The 17,360-nt window shown below is 61.9% G+C and overlaps 1 protein-coding gene and 1 long non-coding RNA gene across 2 annotated transcripts in view; both read right to left on the minus strand.

Annotated features, from left to right (window-relative positions):
* Positions 1–3,417: 3,417 nt before the first annotated feature.
* LOC126652364 (maestro heat-like repeat-containing protein family member 1) overlaps positions 3,418–17,360 on the minus strand; it is a gene marked incomplete at its 3' end in the record, with an annotated part of 70,803 nt that continues 56,860 nt past the window's right edge. The window contains 5 exon segments of the mRNA XM_050339104.1: positions 3,418–3,606; positions 4,112–4,258; positions 6,528–6,642; positions 10,341–10,478; positions 16,146–16,336. Coding sequence (XP_050195061.1) covers positions 3,418–3,606; positions 4,112–4,258; positions 6,528–6,642; positions 10,341–10,478; positions 16,146–16,336 — 780 coding nt within the window.
* Positions 9,637–10,056, minus strand: LOC126652367 (uncharacterized). The gene is made up of 3 exons (XR_007631958.1): positions 10,031–10,056; positions 9,849–9,939; positions 9,637–9,786 (listed from the first exon to the last, which is right to left on the minus strand). It is a non-coding gene; the product is annotated as an uncharacterized LOC126652367 (long non-coding RNA).

Below are 17,360 nucleotides of genomic sequence, written 5' to 3' on the forward strand. Positions count from 1 at the left end.
ACCTCTTATTTTGGGTTTGAAACCTGCTTTTGACAGTTCTTCACCAGAAAACAGACCCCTCCCCCACACACATCCCCCCCTCTCCCCCTGCAGGGCTGAGAACAGGCTCTGCTGGGGGGGGTAAATCCACTCCCTCCCACCTCATCACTCCCCAAATCACAGCCCCCCCCCTTGTCTCTTCATCCCAAATTTCAGCTGCTCGTTTTTCTGGTTGCTCCAGAGCTGACAGGGAGCACGAGAGGGGGATGAAATTCAGGGATGGGGGTCCTTTGGGCCCTTTTTTGGGGGGAGAAGAAGAGTGGGGGGAGCTGGAAAACTCCTGGCTGTGGCTCTGCCCGGGTCAGAGGAGCAGCAGGGACGAGACCCCCAAAGGCAGGGCAAGGGGAGCAGCCAAAGGGGGGGCCCAATCCCAGTGGGAAGATCCCAGTGGGACCAACAGCTCAGCACTGGGAGTGATGGATCAGGCTCAGGCTGAGCAGGGAAAGCACCAGGAATGCTGGAGGGGGGTTTAGGGTTGTTGGACAGAACATTCCAAAGGCAGGGAAACCCCCACCCCCACCAGGACGGTGCCCCAACCTCCATCCCTGGCTCCAGATGTGTCCTGGAGATGCCAGGAACCCCCTGGAGCACCCAGACACCCCTGGAGCACCCAGATACCCCCAGGAGCACCCAGACACCCCTGGAGCACCCAGACACCCCTGGAGCACCCAGACACCCCTAGACACCGAGATACCCCAGGAGCACCCAGACACCCCAGGAGCACCCAGACACCCCAGGAGCACCCAGACACCCCAGACACCTCCCAGAGCACCCAGACACCCCCAGACACCCCCAGACACCCAGACACCCCAGGAGCACCCAGACACCCCAGACACCCCCAGGAGCACCCAGACACCCCAGGAGCACTCAGACACCCCCAGAAGCCTCCAGACACCCCCAGGAGCACCCAGACACCCCCAGGAGCCCTAGACACCCCCAGGAGCACCCAGACACCCCCAGACACCCCCAGGAGCACCCAGACACCCCAGGAGCACCCAGACACCCCAGGACCCCAGACACCCCAGGACACCCCCAGACACCCCCAGGAGCACCCAGACACCCCCGGAGCACTCAGACACCCCAGACACCTCCCAGAGCAGCACCCAGACACCTCCCAGAGCGCAGACACCCCCAGACACCCCAGACACCCTGGAGCACCCAGACACCCCCAGGAGCACCCAGACACCCCAGGAGCATAGACACCCCCAGGAGCACCCAGACACCCCAGGAGCCCTCAGATACCCCAGGCACCCAGACACCCCAGGAGCACCCAGACACCCCCTGGAGCACCCAGACACCCCAGAGCACCAGACACCCCAGGAGCACCCAGACACCCCCTGGAGCACCCAGACACCCCAGGAGCCCCAGATACCCCCAGAGCACCCAGACACCCCAGGAGCCCCCAGACACCCCCAGAGCACCCAGATACCCCCTGGAGCCCCAGACACCCCCAGACACCCCCAGAGCTCCCAGACACCCCAGAGCCCCCAGACACCCCCAGACACCCCAGGAGCCCCCAGACACCCCAGGAGCACCCAGACACCCCCAGGAGCATCCAGACACCCCCAGACACCCCAGAGCCCCCAGACATCCCCAGAGCCCCAGACACCCCCTGGAGCCTCCAGACACCCCCAGGAGCACCCAGATACCCCCAGGAGCACCCAGACACCCCAGGAGCACCCAGACACCCCCAGGAGCACCCAGATACCCCCAGAGCACCCAGACACCCCAGACACCCCAGGAGCACCCAGACACCCCAGGAGCACCCAGACACCCCAGGAGCCCCTAGACACCCCCAGGAGCACCCAGACACCCCAGGAGCACCCAGACACCCCCTGGAGCACCCAGACACCCCCAGGAGCACCCAGACACCCCAGACACCCCCAGGAGCCCCCAGACATCCCCAGAGCACCCAGACACCCCAGGAGCACCCAGACACCCCAGGAGCACCCAGATACCCCCTGGACCCCCAGACACCCCCTGGAGCACCCAGATACCCCCAGAGCACCCAGACACCCCCAGGAGCACCCAGACACCCCCAGGAGCACCCAGACACCCCCTGGAGCACCCAAACACCCCAGGAGCACCCAGACACCCCAGAGCCCCAGACACCCCCTGGAGCACCCAGATACCCCCAGAGCCCCAGACACCCCCAGGAGCCCCAGACACCCCAGAGCCCCAGACACCCCCTGGAGCACCCAGACACCCCCAGACACCCCCAGAGCCCCAGACACCCCCAGAGCCCCCAGACACCCCCAGACACCCCCAGAGCCCCCAGACACCCCCAGAGCCCCAGACACCCCCAGGAGCCCCCAGACACCCCCTGGAGCACCCAGACATCCCCAGGAGCACCCAGACATCCCCAGGAGCACCCAGACACCCCCAGACACCCCAGACACCCCCAGAGCACCCAGACATCCCCAGAGCACCCAGACACCCCCAGGAGCACCCAGACACCCCCAGACACCCCCTGGAGCACCCAGACACCCCTTAGAGCACCCAGACACCCCCTGGAGCACCCAGACACCCCCAGAGCACCCAGACATCCCCAGAGCACCCAGACACCCCCAGGAGCACCCAGACACCCCCAGACACCCCCAGAGCCCCCAGACACCCCCAGAGCACCCAGACACCCCCAGGAGCACCCAGACACCCCCAGGGCACCCAGACACCCCCAGACACCCCCTGGAGCACCCAGACACCCCAGGAGCACCCAGACACCCCCAGACACCCCAGGAGCACCCAGACACCCCCAGACATCCCCCAGAGCACCCAGACACCCCCAGACACCTGGAGCACCCAGACACCCCTGGAGCACCCAGACACCCCCAGACACCCTCCAGGAGCACCCAGACACCCCCTGGAGCACCCAGACACCCCCTGGAGCACCCAGACACCCCAGACACCCCCAGACACCCCAGGAGCACCCAGCACCCCAGGAGCACCCAGACACCCCCAGGAGCACCCAGACACCCCCAGGAGCACCCAGACACCCCAGGAACACCCAGACACCCCAGGAGCACCCAGACACCCCCAGGAGCACCCAGACACCCCAGGAGCCCCAGACACCTCCCAGGAGCACCCAGACATCCCCTGGAGCACCCAGACACCCCCAGACACCCCCAGGAGCACCCAAACACCCCCAGGAGCACCCAGACACCCCAGGAGCACCCAGACACCCCAGACACCCCCAGGAGCACCCAGACACCCCCAGGAGCCCCAGGAGCACCCAGACACCCCCAGACACCCCCAAAGCACCCAGACACCCCAGGAGCCCCAGACACCCCCAGGAGCACCCAAACACCCCCAGGAGCCCCCAGACCCCCAGGAGCCCCAGACACCCCCCAGGAGCCGGGGTCCCCCAAATCCGCTCCTTACGCTGTCGAAGAAGGGGCGGATGCGGATGGCGACGTGGAGCAGCATGGACTGGATGTCCCTCTGCTCCAGGTGGTCCAGCAGCTTGGACAGGCTGGACATGGCCTCCAGGGCCACCAGGTTGTGGGGGTCGTCCTTGTCGTCCATGCCCCCCACCATGGAGGTCAGGAGGGTGGGGCCGTGCTTCCTGACCTGGGGGGACAGGGGGGCTCAGCCAGGGCAATTCCAGGGGGACACGAGGGTGGATCCAGCTGGGATCGGGCTCTGCTCCCAGGGGGAACAGGGGACAGGATAAAGGGAACAGCCCCAAGCTGCGCCAGGGGAGCTTTATTTGGGATTTTGGGATAACCCCTCCTGGGAAGGGGCTGCCCAGCCCTGGATCCCCATCCCTGGGGGGGGGATTGACCATCCCTGGGGAGGTGGCACTTGGGGAACAGTTTGGACTGAAGGAACCTTCAGGATCACCCAGTCCCACCCCTGCCGTGGGCAGGGACACCTTTCTGCTATCCCAACCCCGCCTGGGACGCTTCCAGGGGGGATGGAGAATCCTCTGGGAATCCCATTCTAGTCCCTCCCCGCCCTCCCAGGGAAGAATCCTCCCCACCATCCCACCCAACCCTGCCCTCAGCGAGCCATTCCCTCTTGTCCTGTCCCTCCAGCTTCCCCCAAAAAGCCCGGAGCAGGGAGCTGCTCCCACCTTCTCCGGGGATCCCGAGGCGACGTTCCCGAGCCCCCGCAGCGCCAGCACCCGCACCAGGAGGCAGGAGTCCTTCTGCCGCCCCGTCAGCGCGTCCAGCACCGCCTCCAGCAGCAGCAGGTCGTTCACCACCTTGCTGTTGAGGAGCTGAAGGAGAAAATCTCCCTCAGCAGGAGCCCCTGATCCGTCAGGGATGAGCCTTTTGGGGGGGTCGTTATTCCCGGGAAGAGCCTCGGTTTGTCCCCCTCATTCCCTCGCTCCACATCTGGATCATCCAGAGGGAAAAGGTTGGGGAGCCTCAGCCCCAGCACCCCCAGGCAGGTGTTTGGGATGGGGGCAGCCTGCAGTAATCCCTCGTGGGCGAATACAGAAAGCTTTGGAAGGCTGGAAATCCAAGCTGGGAAGAAGGGAGAGCGCTGGCAGCCAGGAAAAAAACCAGGAAAACCCTAGGGAGGCCAAAACCTCACCCCGAGGTCAGCTGGTAGGTGTGACAAGGTGGATGATGACACTTCCCTGTGGATTGAGAGCCCTGAGCTGACCCCTCATCCCTGCAGATCGAGGGAGATCTGAGCTGACCCCTCATCCCTGTGGATTGAGAGCCCTGAGCTGACCCCTCATCCCTGTGGATTGAAGGTTCCCTAACCTGACCCCTCATCCCTGTGGATTGAGAGACCTGAGCTGTTCCCTCATCCCTGTGGATGGAGGGAGCTCTGAGGGTTCCCTGAGCTGTCCCCTCATCCCTGTGGATTGAAGGTTCCCTAACCTGACCCCTCATCCCTGTGGATGGAGGATTCCCTGAGCTGTCCCCTCATCCCTGTGGATCGAAGGTTCCCTGAGCTGTCCCCTCATCCCTGTTGATGGAGGGAGCTCTGAGGGCTCCCTGTGCTGTCCCCTCATCCCTGTGGATTGAGAGACCTGAGCTGTCCCCTCATCCCCGCGGATTGAAGGTTCCCTGAGCTGTCCCCTCATCCCCGCGGATGGAGGGAGCTCTGAGGGTTCCCCGCACTGTCCCCTCATCCCTGTGGATGGAGGGAGCCCTGAGCTGTCCCCTCATCCCTGCAGATCGAGGGAGACCTGAGCTGTCCCCTCATCCCTGTGGATCGAAGGTTCCCTGAGCTGTCCCCTCATCCTTGTGGATTGAAGGTTCCCTGAGTTGTCCCCTCATCCTTGTGGATTGAGAGCCCTGAGCTGACCCCTCATCCCTGCAGATCGAGGGTTCCCTGAGCTGTCCCCTCATCCCCGCGGATGGAGGGAGCTCTGAGCTGTCCCCTCATCCCTGTGGATTGAGAGACCTGAGCTGTCCCCTCATCCCCGCGGATGGAGGGAGCTCTGAGCTGTCCCCTCATCCCTGTGGATGGAGGGAGCTCTGAGGGCTCCCTGAGCTGTCCCCTCATCCCCGCGGATGGCGGGAGCTCTGAGGGTTCCCTGAGCTGTCCCCTCATCCCCGCGGATGGAGGGAGCTCTGAGGGTTCCCCGCGCTGTCCCCTGATCCCCGCGGATGGAGGGAGCTCTGAGGGTTCCCTGCGCTGTCCCCTGATCCCCGCAGATCGCTGGAGCCGCTCCCAACCCTTTCCCCTCCTCCCCTGGGCCGCGGCCGAGGCAGCTCCGCTGTTCTCTCCCCTCACAGACCCAGCCGGCGCTCCGAGAGCCGCGGTGGAGTCCGGGCCGGGCTCCAGCAGTGCCGGGAGCCGCTGGAGCAGCCGGGAATTCCAGCGGTGGTTCCTGGAGCCCGCTGGCACTGGGGGTGAGGATTAGGGGGGTGTTTTGTGTAACCGGAGCCGCTCCGGCGGCGCCGGGAGTTGGGTTTCGCTCTCCTGGATGCGGGAGCCGGGGAAAGGACTTTGAGTCATCCCATTGAGTCATCCCATTCCTGGGGTGCTGCGTAAGGCACGGGGATGGAGGGGTCGGGGGGGGCGGCGCTGGCTCGGCCGGGACGGGCTCGGAGCGGGGAGAGCGGAGCCCAGGGCAGGGAAAAGCGGGAGCTCCACCGGCATCCCCCAGGGATGGATCTGGGATGGAGCCGGGATGGAGCCGGGATGGATCTGGGATGGATCTGGGATGGAGCCGGGATGGATCTGGGATGGATCTGGGATGGATCTGGGATGGATCTGGGATGGACCCGGGATGGACCCGGGATGGACCTGGGATGGATCTGGGATGGATCTGGGATGGACCCGGGATGGACCCGGGATGGACCCGGGATGGACCTGGGATGGATCTGGGATGGACCCGGGATGGACCTGGGATGGATCTGGGATGGAGCCGGGATGGATCTGGGATGGATCTGGGATGGATCTGGGATGGATCTGGGATGGACCCGGGATGGAGCTGGGATGGACCCGGGATGGACCCGGGATGGATCTGGGATGGATCTGGGATGGATCTGGGATGGATCTGGGATGAGCCCAGTGCTCACCTCAGCGAAGAAGGCGGTGGCCGTGACCCTCTGGCTGTCGAAGGCGCTGCTCAGGGCGGGCATGAGGTTCTTCACGATCAGGGGCAGCCGCGGCCCCGCGTGGCGAGCCATGGCCCTGCCGGGGGAACGGTGATTGGCACACCCACCCATCCCCATCCCCACCCCCACAGATGGCACTGCCATCCCACGGGGGTCTCAGAGCCATGGCCCTGCTGAGGGAATGGTGAATGGCACACCCACCCACGGAGGGCACTGCCATCCCACGGGGGGCTGTGAGCCATGGCCCTGCCGGGGGAACGGTGATTGGCACCCACCCACCCACGGAGGGCACTGCCATCCCACGGGGGTCTCTGAGCCATGGCCCTGCCGGGGGAACGGTGATTGGCACCCACCCATCCCCACGGAGGGCACTGCCATCCCACGGGGGTCTCTGAGCCATGGCCCTGCCGGGGGAATGGTGATTGGCACACCCACCCATCCTCATCCCGACCCCCACGGAGGGCACTGCCATCCCACGGGGGTCTCTGAGCCATGGCCCTGCCGGGGGAACGGTGATTGGCACACCCACCCACCCACGGACGGCACTGCCATCCCACGGGGGGTCTGTGAGCCATGGCCCTGCTGGGGGAACGGCGATTGGCACACCCACCCACCCACAGATGGCACTGCCATCCCACGGGGGTCTGTGAGCCATGGCCCTGCCGGGGGAACGGTGATTGGCACACCCACCCACCCACGGACAGCACTGCCATCCCACGGGGGCTGGGGGCCATGGCCCTGCCGGGGAACGGTGATTGGCACACCCACCCCCACCCACCCCCACGGAGGGCACTGCCATCCCACGGGGGGCTGCGAGACATGGCCCTGCCGGGGGAACGGTGAATGGCACACCCACCCACCCACGGAGGGCACTGCCATCCCACGGGGGGCTGGGGGGGCCAGGGAGTCCCCCCCGAGCCCACGGGCTGCTGGGTGGGACAGCCCCCAGCTCGGCAGAGAGAGTGGCACTGGCACTGTCCCCTCTGGGGGGACTGGCACTGGCATTGTCCTGCCCTGGTGGCAGGACAGCCCCAGTATGAAAACACCACTGGCACCAGTATTGTCCCCTCCTGCCACCAGGGCAGGACACCCCCAGTATGAAAACACCAGTGGCACCAGTATTGTCCCCTCCTGCCATCAAGGAGGACACTCCCAGTATGGGAACACCAGTGGCACCAGTATTGTCCCCTCCTGCCACCAGGGCAGGACACTCCCAGTATGAAAACACCAGTGGCACCAGTATTGTCCCCTCCTGCCACCAAGGCAGGACACTCCCAGTATGGGAACACCAGTGGCACCAGTATTGTCCCCTCCTGCCACCAGGGCAGGACACTCCCAGTATGAAAACACCAGTGGCACCAGTATTGTCCCCTCCTGCCATCAAGGAGGACACCCCCAGTATGAGAACACCAGTGGCACCAGTATTGTCCCCTCCTGCCATCAAGGAGGACACTCCCAGTATGGGAACACCAGTGGCACCACCCTGGCACTGTCCCCTCCTGCCACCAGGGCAGGACAGTCCCAGTATGAAAACACCAGTGGCACCAGTATTGTCCCCTCCTGCCATCAAGGAGGACACCCCCAGTATGAAAACACCAGTGGCACCAGTATTGTCCCCTCCTGCCATCAAGGAGGACACCCCCAGTATGAGAACACCAGTGGCACCAGTATTGTCCCCTCCTACCACCAAGGAGGACACCCCCAGTATGGGAACACCAGTGGCACCAGTATTGTCCCCTCCTGCCATCAAGGAGGACACCCCCAGTATGAGAACACCAGTGGCACCAGTATTGTCCCCTCCTGCCATCAAGGAGGACACTCCCAGTATGAAAACACCAGTGGCACTGGCACTGTCCCCTCCTGCCACCAGGGCAGGACAGCCCCAGTATGGGAACACCAGTGGCACCACCCTGGCACTGTCCCCTCCTGCCACCAGGGCAGGACACTCCCAGTATGAAAACACCAGTGGCACCAGTATTGTCCCCTCCTGCCACCAGGGCAGGACACCCCAGCATGAAAACACCAGTGGCACCAGTATTGTCCCCTCCTGCCATCAAGGAGGACACCCCCAGTATGAGAACACCAGTGGCACCAGTATTGTCCCCTCCTGCCACCAGGGCAGGACAGCCCCAGTATGGGAACACCAGTGGCACCACCCTGGCACTGTCCCCTCCTGCCATCAAGGAGGGTACCCCCAGTATGAAAACACCAGTGGCACCAGTATTGTCCCCTCCTGCCACCAGGGCAGGACACCCCCAGTATGGGAACACCAGTGGCACCAGTATTGTCCCCTCCTGCCACCAGGGCAGGGTTTGGAGCGCCCTGCACGGCCCTGGCAGCCTCAGGGCTGGGTTTTGTTTTGGATGGGACGCTCTGGAGCGTCTGGGAGGTTTAATAAAAGTGGGGTTTTTTTTGGTAAATGCTGGAAAATCCCAAACCGTGGGATCCAAGAGCTGTTCCGGGCACCGGGAGGGAGCGGGGAGGCCCCAGATGAACCGGGATGGGGGGGTCCTGTCACCCCCCTCCCCCACCAGGGAACACAGGCAGGTGCCAGCTGGGCATCCTCTGGGAATGATGGGATGGGCTGGGACACCATAACGGGACCGGGGACACCGGGAATCCCACGGAGGGACTGATGACACCAGGGAGGACTCCCCAGTGGGACCAGTGACTCCCCAGTGACACCAGGGACTCCCCAGTGGGACCAGGGACTCCCCAGTGGGACCAGTGACACCAGGGACTCCCCAGTGGGACCAGTGACACCAGGGACTCCCCAGTGACACCAGGGACTCCCCAGTGACACCAGGGGCTCCCCAGTGGGACCAGTGACACCAGGGACTCCCCAGTGACACCAGGGACTCCCCAGTGGGACCAGTGACACCAGGGACTCCCCAGTGACACCAGGGACTCCCCAGTGACACCAGGGGCTCCCCAGTAACACCAGTGACACCAGGGGCTCCCCAGTGACACCAGGGGCTCCCCAGTGACACCAGTGACACCAGTGACACCAAGGACCAACCTCCCCCTGCCACGGGCTCCCCGTGGCTGCTCCCAGCCAGCCGGGCCCCAAATTGCTCCCCCCACGCTGGGCACTAAATCCCAAAACCCACGGAATGCCGTCCTGGTTTGGGGCGGGGAGGGGCCCTCAGAGCCCACCCAGTGCCCCCCCCTGCCAGGGAAGGGCTGCTGGGACGGGGGAGGGGGCGGTGCCAGGGCTTACCTGGTGAGCAGGGGGCGGTGCCAGGGCTTACCTGGCGAGCAGGGGGTGGTGCCAGGGCTTACCTGGCGAGCAGGGGGCGGTGCCAGGGCTTACCTGGCGAGCAGGGGCGGTGCCAGGGCTTACCTGGCGAGCAGGGGCGGTGCCAGCCCTTACCTGGCGAGCAGGGGCGGTGCCAGCCCTTACCTGGTGAGCAGGGGCGGTGCCAGCCCTTACCTGGCGAGCAGGGGCGGTGCCAGGGCCTTACCTGGCGAGCAGGGGGCGGTGCCAGGGCCTTACCTGGCGAGCAGGGGCGGTGCCAGCCCTTACCTGGCGAGCAGGGGCGGTGCAGCAGCGGGCGCTTACCTGGCGAGCAGGGGGCGGTGCCAGCCCTTACCTGGCGAGCAGGGGCGGTGCCAGCCCTTACCTGGCGAGCAGGGCGGTGCCAGGGCTTACCTGGCGAGCAGGGGCGGTGCCAGGGCTTACCTGGCGAGCAGGGGGCGGTGCCAGGGCTTACCTGGCGAGCAGGGGCGGTGCCAGGGCTTACCTGGCGAGCAGGGGGCGGTGCCAGGGCTTACCTGGCGAGCAGGGCGATGCCCTCGTGGTGCCTCTCCGGGCTGCCCAGGAGCTCCCAGCCCCCGGCATCGCCCACGGCCCGGACCACGTCCTCGCTGCCACCCCGCAGCAGCGTCACCCGCAGCGTCTCCACGGCACAGCTGAGGAGGGAAGGGCAGCACGGCTTGGGCTCGGCTCAGCTGGGCTTGGGCTCGGCTCAGCTGGGCTTGGGCTCGGCTCAGCTGGGCTCAGCTGGGCTTGGGCTCGGCTCAGCTGGGCTCAGTTTGGGCTGTTTGGCTCAGTTTGGCTCAGCTGGGCTCACTTTGGGCTGTTTGGATCAGCTGGGCTTGGGCTCGGCTCAGTTGGGCTCAGTTTGGCTCAGCTGGGCTCAGTTTGGCTCAGCTGGGCTAAGCTGGGCTTGGTTTGGCTCAATTGGGCTCAGCTGGGCTCAGTTTGGCTCAGCTGGGCTCAGTTTGGCTCAGCTGGGCTCAGTTTGGCTCAGCTGGGCTCACTTGGGCTCGGCTCAGCTGGGCTCAGTTTGGGCTGTTGGGCTCAGTTGAGCTGGGTTTGGGTTCAGCTGAGCTGAGTTTGGGCTCAGTTTGGCTCAGCTGGGCTCAGTTTGGTTCAGCTGGGCTCAGTTTGGTTCAGCTGGGCTCAGTTTGGCTCAGCTGGGCTCAGTTTGGCTCAGCTGGGCTCAGTTTGGGCTGTTTGGCTCAGCTGGGCTTGGTTTGGCTCAATTGGGCTCAGCTGGGCTCAGTTTGGCTCAGCTGGGCTCAGTTGAGCTGGGTTTGGGCTCAGCTAAGCTGAGTTTGGGTTCAGTCGAGCTGAGTTTGGGCTCAGTTGGGCTCAGCTGGGCTCAGTTGAGCTGAGTTTGGGCTCAGTTGAGCTGAGTTTGGCCTCAGTTGAGCTGAGTTTGGCCTCAGTTGAGCTGAGTTTGGGTTCAGTTGAGCAGAGTTTGGGTTCAGTTGAGCTGAGTTTGGGCTCAGTTAGGCTTAGTCTGGCTGTTTGGTTCAGTTGGGCTCAGTTTGGGCTTGGTTGGGCTCAGTTTGGGCTGTTTGGCTCAGTTTGGCTCAGTTGGGCTCAATTTGGGCTGTTTGGCTCAGCTGGGCTCAGTTTGGCTCAGCTGGGCTCAGTTGAGCTGAGTTTGGCCTCAGTTGAGTTGAGTTTGGGCTCAGTTGAGCTGAGTTTGGCCTCAGTTAGGCTCAGTTGGGTTCAGGTTGGGCTCAGCTGGGCTGTTTGGCTTAGTTTGGGCTCAGTTTGATTGTTGGGCTCAGTTTAGCTCAGTAAGGCTCACTTTGGGCTCAGTTGGGCTACGTTTGGGCTCAGGTTGACCATTTGGCTCAGTTGGGCTCCATTTGGGCTCAGTCTGGCTCAGTTTGGGCTCAGTTGGGTTCAGTTTGATTGTTCAGCTCAGTTTAGCCTCAGTAAGGCTCAATCTGGGCTCAGTCTGAGCTCAGTCTGGGCTCAGTCTGGCTCAATTTGGGCTCAGTTTGACCATTTGGCTCAGTTGGGCTCAGTTGGGCTCAGTCTGGGATGAGGGATTGGTGGGGAGGGGGGGAGTTGTCCCCACTGGGGAGCTCCAGGAGGGTGGGGAATCCCAGGAACCACAAAGAACCCTCAGGAAGAACACCCAGGACACTGCTGGTCAGTCCCAGTGTGGGATGAGGGATTGGTGAGGAGGGGGGAGTTGTCCCCACTGTGGAGCTCCAGGAGGGTGGGGTATCCCAGGAGCCACGGATTGCCCTCAGGAAGGACACCCAGGACACTGCTGGTCAGTCCCAGTGTGGGATGAGGGATTGGTGGGGAGGGGGGGAGTTGTCCCCACTGGGGAGCTCCAGGAGGGTGGGGAATCCCAGGAGCCATGGATTGCCCTCAGGAAGGACTCCCAGGACACTGCTGGTCAGTCCCAGTGTGGGATGGAGGGTGGAAAATCAACCCTGCACACACAGAAACCCCCCCTGAGCACCCAGAGGGCCCTCTCTGACAGCTGGAACATCATCCCTGGCTTAACTGGAGTCAGGGATCCCCGAGGTTTCCCAGCCCTCAGCGATTCCTCGATCCTCAAAGCTGAGCCCCTGCCCATGGGAGAGGCACAGGGAGCAGGGAAGGACAGGAGCACCAGCCAGGCTCGCTCTCCTGCCCTGGATCGTGCCCAGAACGAGAGCTCTGGGCCGGATTCCCCACGGAAAAGCCTCCAACCTGCCCTGAAAAGCCCCCAAGGAGCCCAGGGAGGGGCCAGTGGGTTCCTGCAGGAGCATCCCCCCTGTTAATGATGGCAAAGGGAAAAGCAGGACCAGGAAAGGGCCCAGCTCAGCTCCCAGCAGGAGTTTCCCCCTGTTAATGATGGCAAAGCAGGACCAGGAAAGGGCCCAGCTCAGCTCCCAGCAGGAGCTCCCCCCTGTTAATGATGGCAAAGCAGGACCAGGAAAGGGCCCAGCTCAGCTCCCAGCAGGAGTTCCCCCCTGTTAATGATGGCAAAGGGAAAAGCAGGACCAGGAAAGGGCCCAGCTCAGCTCCCAGGACTGGCAGGGAGCCCTCAGGGCACCTCAGGCCATCAGGAGGTTCAAGGAATTAATTACTAATTAAGGAAAACCTCGGGCAGGAGGACTCATCACAGTCTGCCCAGGACAATCTGGTGCCTGGAACAGCCACGGGATCCTGGCAAGGTTTGGGTGGGAAGAGGCTTAAAGATCATCTCATTCCAGCTCCCTTCCACTGGCAGGGACAGCTCCCACAGCCCAGGGTGCTCCAGGGACACTTCCAGGGATCCAGGGGCTGCTCTGGAATCCACAACACCTCTGGATCCACCTTCACTCCTCCCTCCTTTTGGGATCCTGGGGGCTCTGGCCCAGTTCTGTGCAGATTCCCAGTTTAACTCTTCCCAATTTAAACCTCAGTGTCCTGCAGCTGAAAAAACCCCAACCCCTCCCAATCTACCCCCTCCCAATCCCAAACCTCATGGGCAGACCATCAGCCCATTGACCCCAGGCTGTTCTTCCTCCAGTGCCAGCCCAGTACAGGATGGTTTTACACCCCAAAACCAGTTCCTTTGGTTCCATCCACACCCAAAACCCAGTTCCTTTGGTTCCATCCCAGCACAGGCTGGTTCTGCACACCTAAAAACCAGTTCCTCCAGTTCCATCCCAGCACAGGCTGGTTCTGCACACCCAAAAACCAGTTCCTCCAGTTCCAGCCCAGTACAGATTGGTTCTGCACACCCAAAAACCAGTTCCTTTGGTTCCATCCCAGCACAGGCTGGTTCTGCACACCCAAAAACCAGTTACTCCAGTTCCATCCACACCCAAAAACCAATTCCTCCAGTTCCAGCCCAGCCTGGGCTCGGTTTACACCCCAAAAACCAGTTCCTTTGGTTCCATCCCAGCACAGACTGGTTTTGCACACCCAAAAACCAGTTCCTCCAGTTCCATCCACACCCAAAAACCAGTTCCTTTGGTTCCATCCACACCCAAAAACCAGTTCCTCCAGTGCCAGCCCAGTACAGGCTGGTTCTGCACACCCAAAAACCAGTTCCTGTGGTCACATCTGAACCCAAAAACCAGTTCCTTTGGTTCCATCCACACCCAAAAACCAGTTCCTCCAGTTCCATCCACACCTAAAAACCAGTTCCTTTGGTTCCATCCCAGTACAGGCTGGTTCTGCACACCCAAAAACCAGTTCCTGTGGTCACATCTGAACCCAAAAACCAGTTCCTTTGGTTCCATCCCAGCACAGGCTGGTTCTGCACACCCAAAAACCAGTTCCTCCAGTTCCATCCACACCCAAAAACCAGTTCCTCCAGTTCCAGCCCAGTACAGGCTGGTTCTGCACACCCAAAACCAGTTCCTCCAGTTCCATCCACACCCAAAAACCAGTTCCTCCAGTTCCATCCACACCTAAAACCCAGTTACTCCAGTTCCATCCACACCCAAAAACCAGTTCCTCCAGTTCCAGCCGAGCCTGGGCTGGTTTTACACCCCAAAAACCAGTTCCTTTGGTTCCATCCACACCCAAAAACCAGTTCCTCCAGTTCCATCCACACCCAAATACCAGTTCCTCCAGTTCCATCCACACCCAAAAACCAGTTCCTCCAGTTCCATCCACACCCAAAAACCAGTTCCTCCAGTTATATCCACACCCAAAAACCAGTTCCTCCAGTTCCATCCACACATAAAAACCAGTTCCTCCAGTTACATCCCAGCCTGGGCTGGTTTTACACCCCAAAAACCAGTTCCTTTGGTTCCATCCCAGTACAGGCTGGTTTTGCACACCCAAAACCAGTTCCTCCAGTTCCATCCACACCTAAAAACCAGTTCCTTTGGTTCCATCCACACCCAAAAACCAGTTCCTCCAGTTACATCCACACCTAAAAACCAGTTCCTCCAGTTCCCTCCACATCCAAAAACCAGTTCCTCCAGTTCCATCCACACCCAAAAACCAGTTCCTCCAGTTCCATCCCAGTACAGGCTGGTTCTGCACGCCAAAAACCAGTTCCTCCAGTTCCATCCCAGTACAGGCTGGTTTTGCACACCCAAAAACCAGTTCCTTTGGTTCCATCCCAGTACAGGCTGGTTTTGCACACCCAAAAACCAGTTCCTCCAGTTCCATCCCAGTACAGGCTGGTTTTACACCCCAAAACCCAGTTCCTCCAGTTCCAGCCCAGCACAGGCTGGTTCTGCACACCCAAAAACCAGTTCCTCCAGTTCCATCCACACCCAAAAACCAGTTCCTCCAGTTCCATCCCCACCCGGTCTTGTTCTCCACCCAACCCCAACTCCAGAAATGACCCCCCCTCCCCCCATGACAGGTGTGCCCAGGTGTGTCCTTGCCCCTCCCCCCCGTGGCAGGTGTGCCCAGGTGTGTCCTTGCCCCTCCCCTCCCCCATTGCAGGTGTGTCCAGGTGTGTCCTTGCCCTCCCCCATGGCAGGTGTGTCCAGGTGTGTCCTTGCCCCTCCCCCATTGCAGGTGTGTCCAGGTGTGTCCTTGCCCCTCCCCCTCCCCCATTGCAGGTGTGCTCAGGTGTGTCCTTGCCCCTCCCCCCATGGCAGGTGTGCCCAGGTGTGTCCTTGCCCTCCTCCCCCATGGCAGGTGTGGCCAGGTGTGTCCTTGCCCTCCCCTCCATCACCCCCCGTGGCAGGTGTGTTCAGGTGTGTCCTTGCCCCTCCCCCTCCCCATTGCAGGTGTGTTCAGGTGTGTCCTTGCCCCTCCCCCATGGCAGGTGTGTCCAGGTGTGTCCTTGCCCCTCCCCCATGGCAGGTGTGCCCAGGTGTGTCCTTGCCCCTCCCCCCATTGCAGGTGTGTCCAGGTGTGTCCTTGCCCCTCCCCCCATCACCCCCTCATGGCAGGTGTGCCCAGGTGTGTCCTTGCCCCTCCCCCCATGACAGGTGTGCCCAGGTGTGTCCTTGCCCCTCCCCCCCCATTCCAGGTGTGCCCAGGTGTGTCCTTGCCCCTCCCCCATTGCAGGTGTGCCCAGGTGTGTCCTTGCCCCTCCCCCCATTCCAGGTGTGCCCAGGTGTGTCCTTGCCCCTCCCCCCCATTGCAGGTGTGTCCAGGTGTGTCCTTGCCCCTCCCCCCCATGACAGGTGTGCCCAGGTGTGTCCTTGCCCCTCCCCCCATTGCAGGTGTGTCCAGGTGTGTCCTTGCCCCTCCCCCCATGGCAGGTGTGTCCAGGTGTGTCCTTGCCCTCTCCCCCATTGCAGGTGTGCCCAGGTGTGTCCTTGCCCCTCCCCCATTGCAGGTGTGCCCAGGTGTGTCCTTGCCCCTCCCCCCATCACCCCCCCATTGCAGGTGTGCCAGGTGTGTCCTTGCCCCTCCCCCCTCTCCTGCCGTACCTGGCGGGCTGGAGGCCCCGTGGGGAGGCCCCGTGGCCCCTCCTGTCCCTGCCCTGCAGGATTTTGGGGGGCTGCACCCCCAGGGAGCAGCTGAGGCGCAGCAGGAGGGTGCTGAAGAGGGTCGGGAACAGCCCCAGCACCGCCGGCCCTGCCTCTGGAGCACACAGCAGCTCACCCACAGCACACGTGGCCTGCGGGAATTAATTCATCAGGGAATTAATTAGGGAATTCATCAGGGAATTCATCAGGGAATTCATCAGGGAATTCATCAGGGAATTCATCAGGGAATTAGGGAATTCATCAGGGAATTCATTAGGGAATTCATTAGGGAATTCATCAGGGAATTCATCAGGGAATTCATTAGGGAATTCATTAGGGAATTCATTAGGGAATTCATCAGGGAATTCATTAGGGAATTCATTAGGGAATTCATCAGGGAATTCATCAGGGAATTCATTAGGGAATTCATTAGGGAATTCATCAGGGAATTCATTAGGGAATTCATTAGGGAATTCATTAGGGAATTCATTCATCAGGGAATTCATTAATCAGGGAATTCATTAGGGAATTCATTAGGGAATTCATTAGGGAATTAATGAGGGAATTAGGGAATTAATCAGGGAATTAATTAGGGAATTCATCAGGGAATTAGGGACACCCCCACCCCAGGCAGGAGGAAATCACTCGCTCAGCCACCCCCTCTGTGTGACCTCACCCTGTGTGTCCCCAGCTCCCCCCGGGCCAGGGGATGGACCTGGGGGATTCCCTGGGAATGCGATCCCGGATTCCCGGTGGTTTCAGGGCCGTGATTACCCGGGATACAACGGTGGGGGGGGAGGATTAAATCAAAATAAGGGGGGGTTGCTCTTGGTGCAGCCGGTTCTGCATCACCTGATTTTGCTCCCCAGGAGGAAGAGGAGGAGGAAGAGGAGACGTTTCCAGCTGTTTTACAGCTTAGAAAGCTCCAAGTGGGGGTTATTTCATTTCTATTTTTTTTTTATTTTTTTTTATTTTTTTTCTTTTGGGGAGGGCTGAAATGCAAAAATTCCCCTCGGGGAGGGACCAGACACCTTGAGGGGGGGCCCTGCACACCCAGGGGGATCTTCACACCTGGGGGAAGTCCCTTTAGGAGCCCCCAACGCCTCCAACAGCCACGAAAAACCCCTGGGGTTTTTTCCAGAGGCCTGGAACAACTCCTGGCACAAACCCCCCCTC

This window comes from Myiozetetes cayanensis, unplaced genomic scaffold (genome assembly GCF_022539395.1).
Source record: "Myiozetetes cayanensis isolate MyiCay16 unplaced genomic scaffold, myiCay2020 scf79, whole genome shotgun sequence".
NCBI lineage: Eukaryota > Metazoa > Chordata > Aves > Passeriformes > Tyrannidae > Myiozetetes > Myiozetetes cayanensis.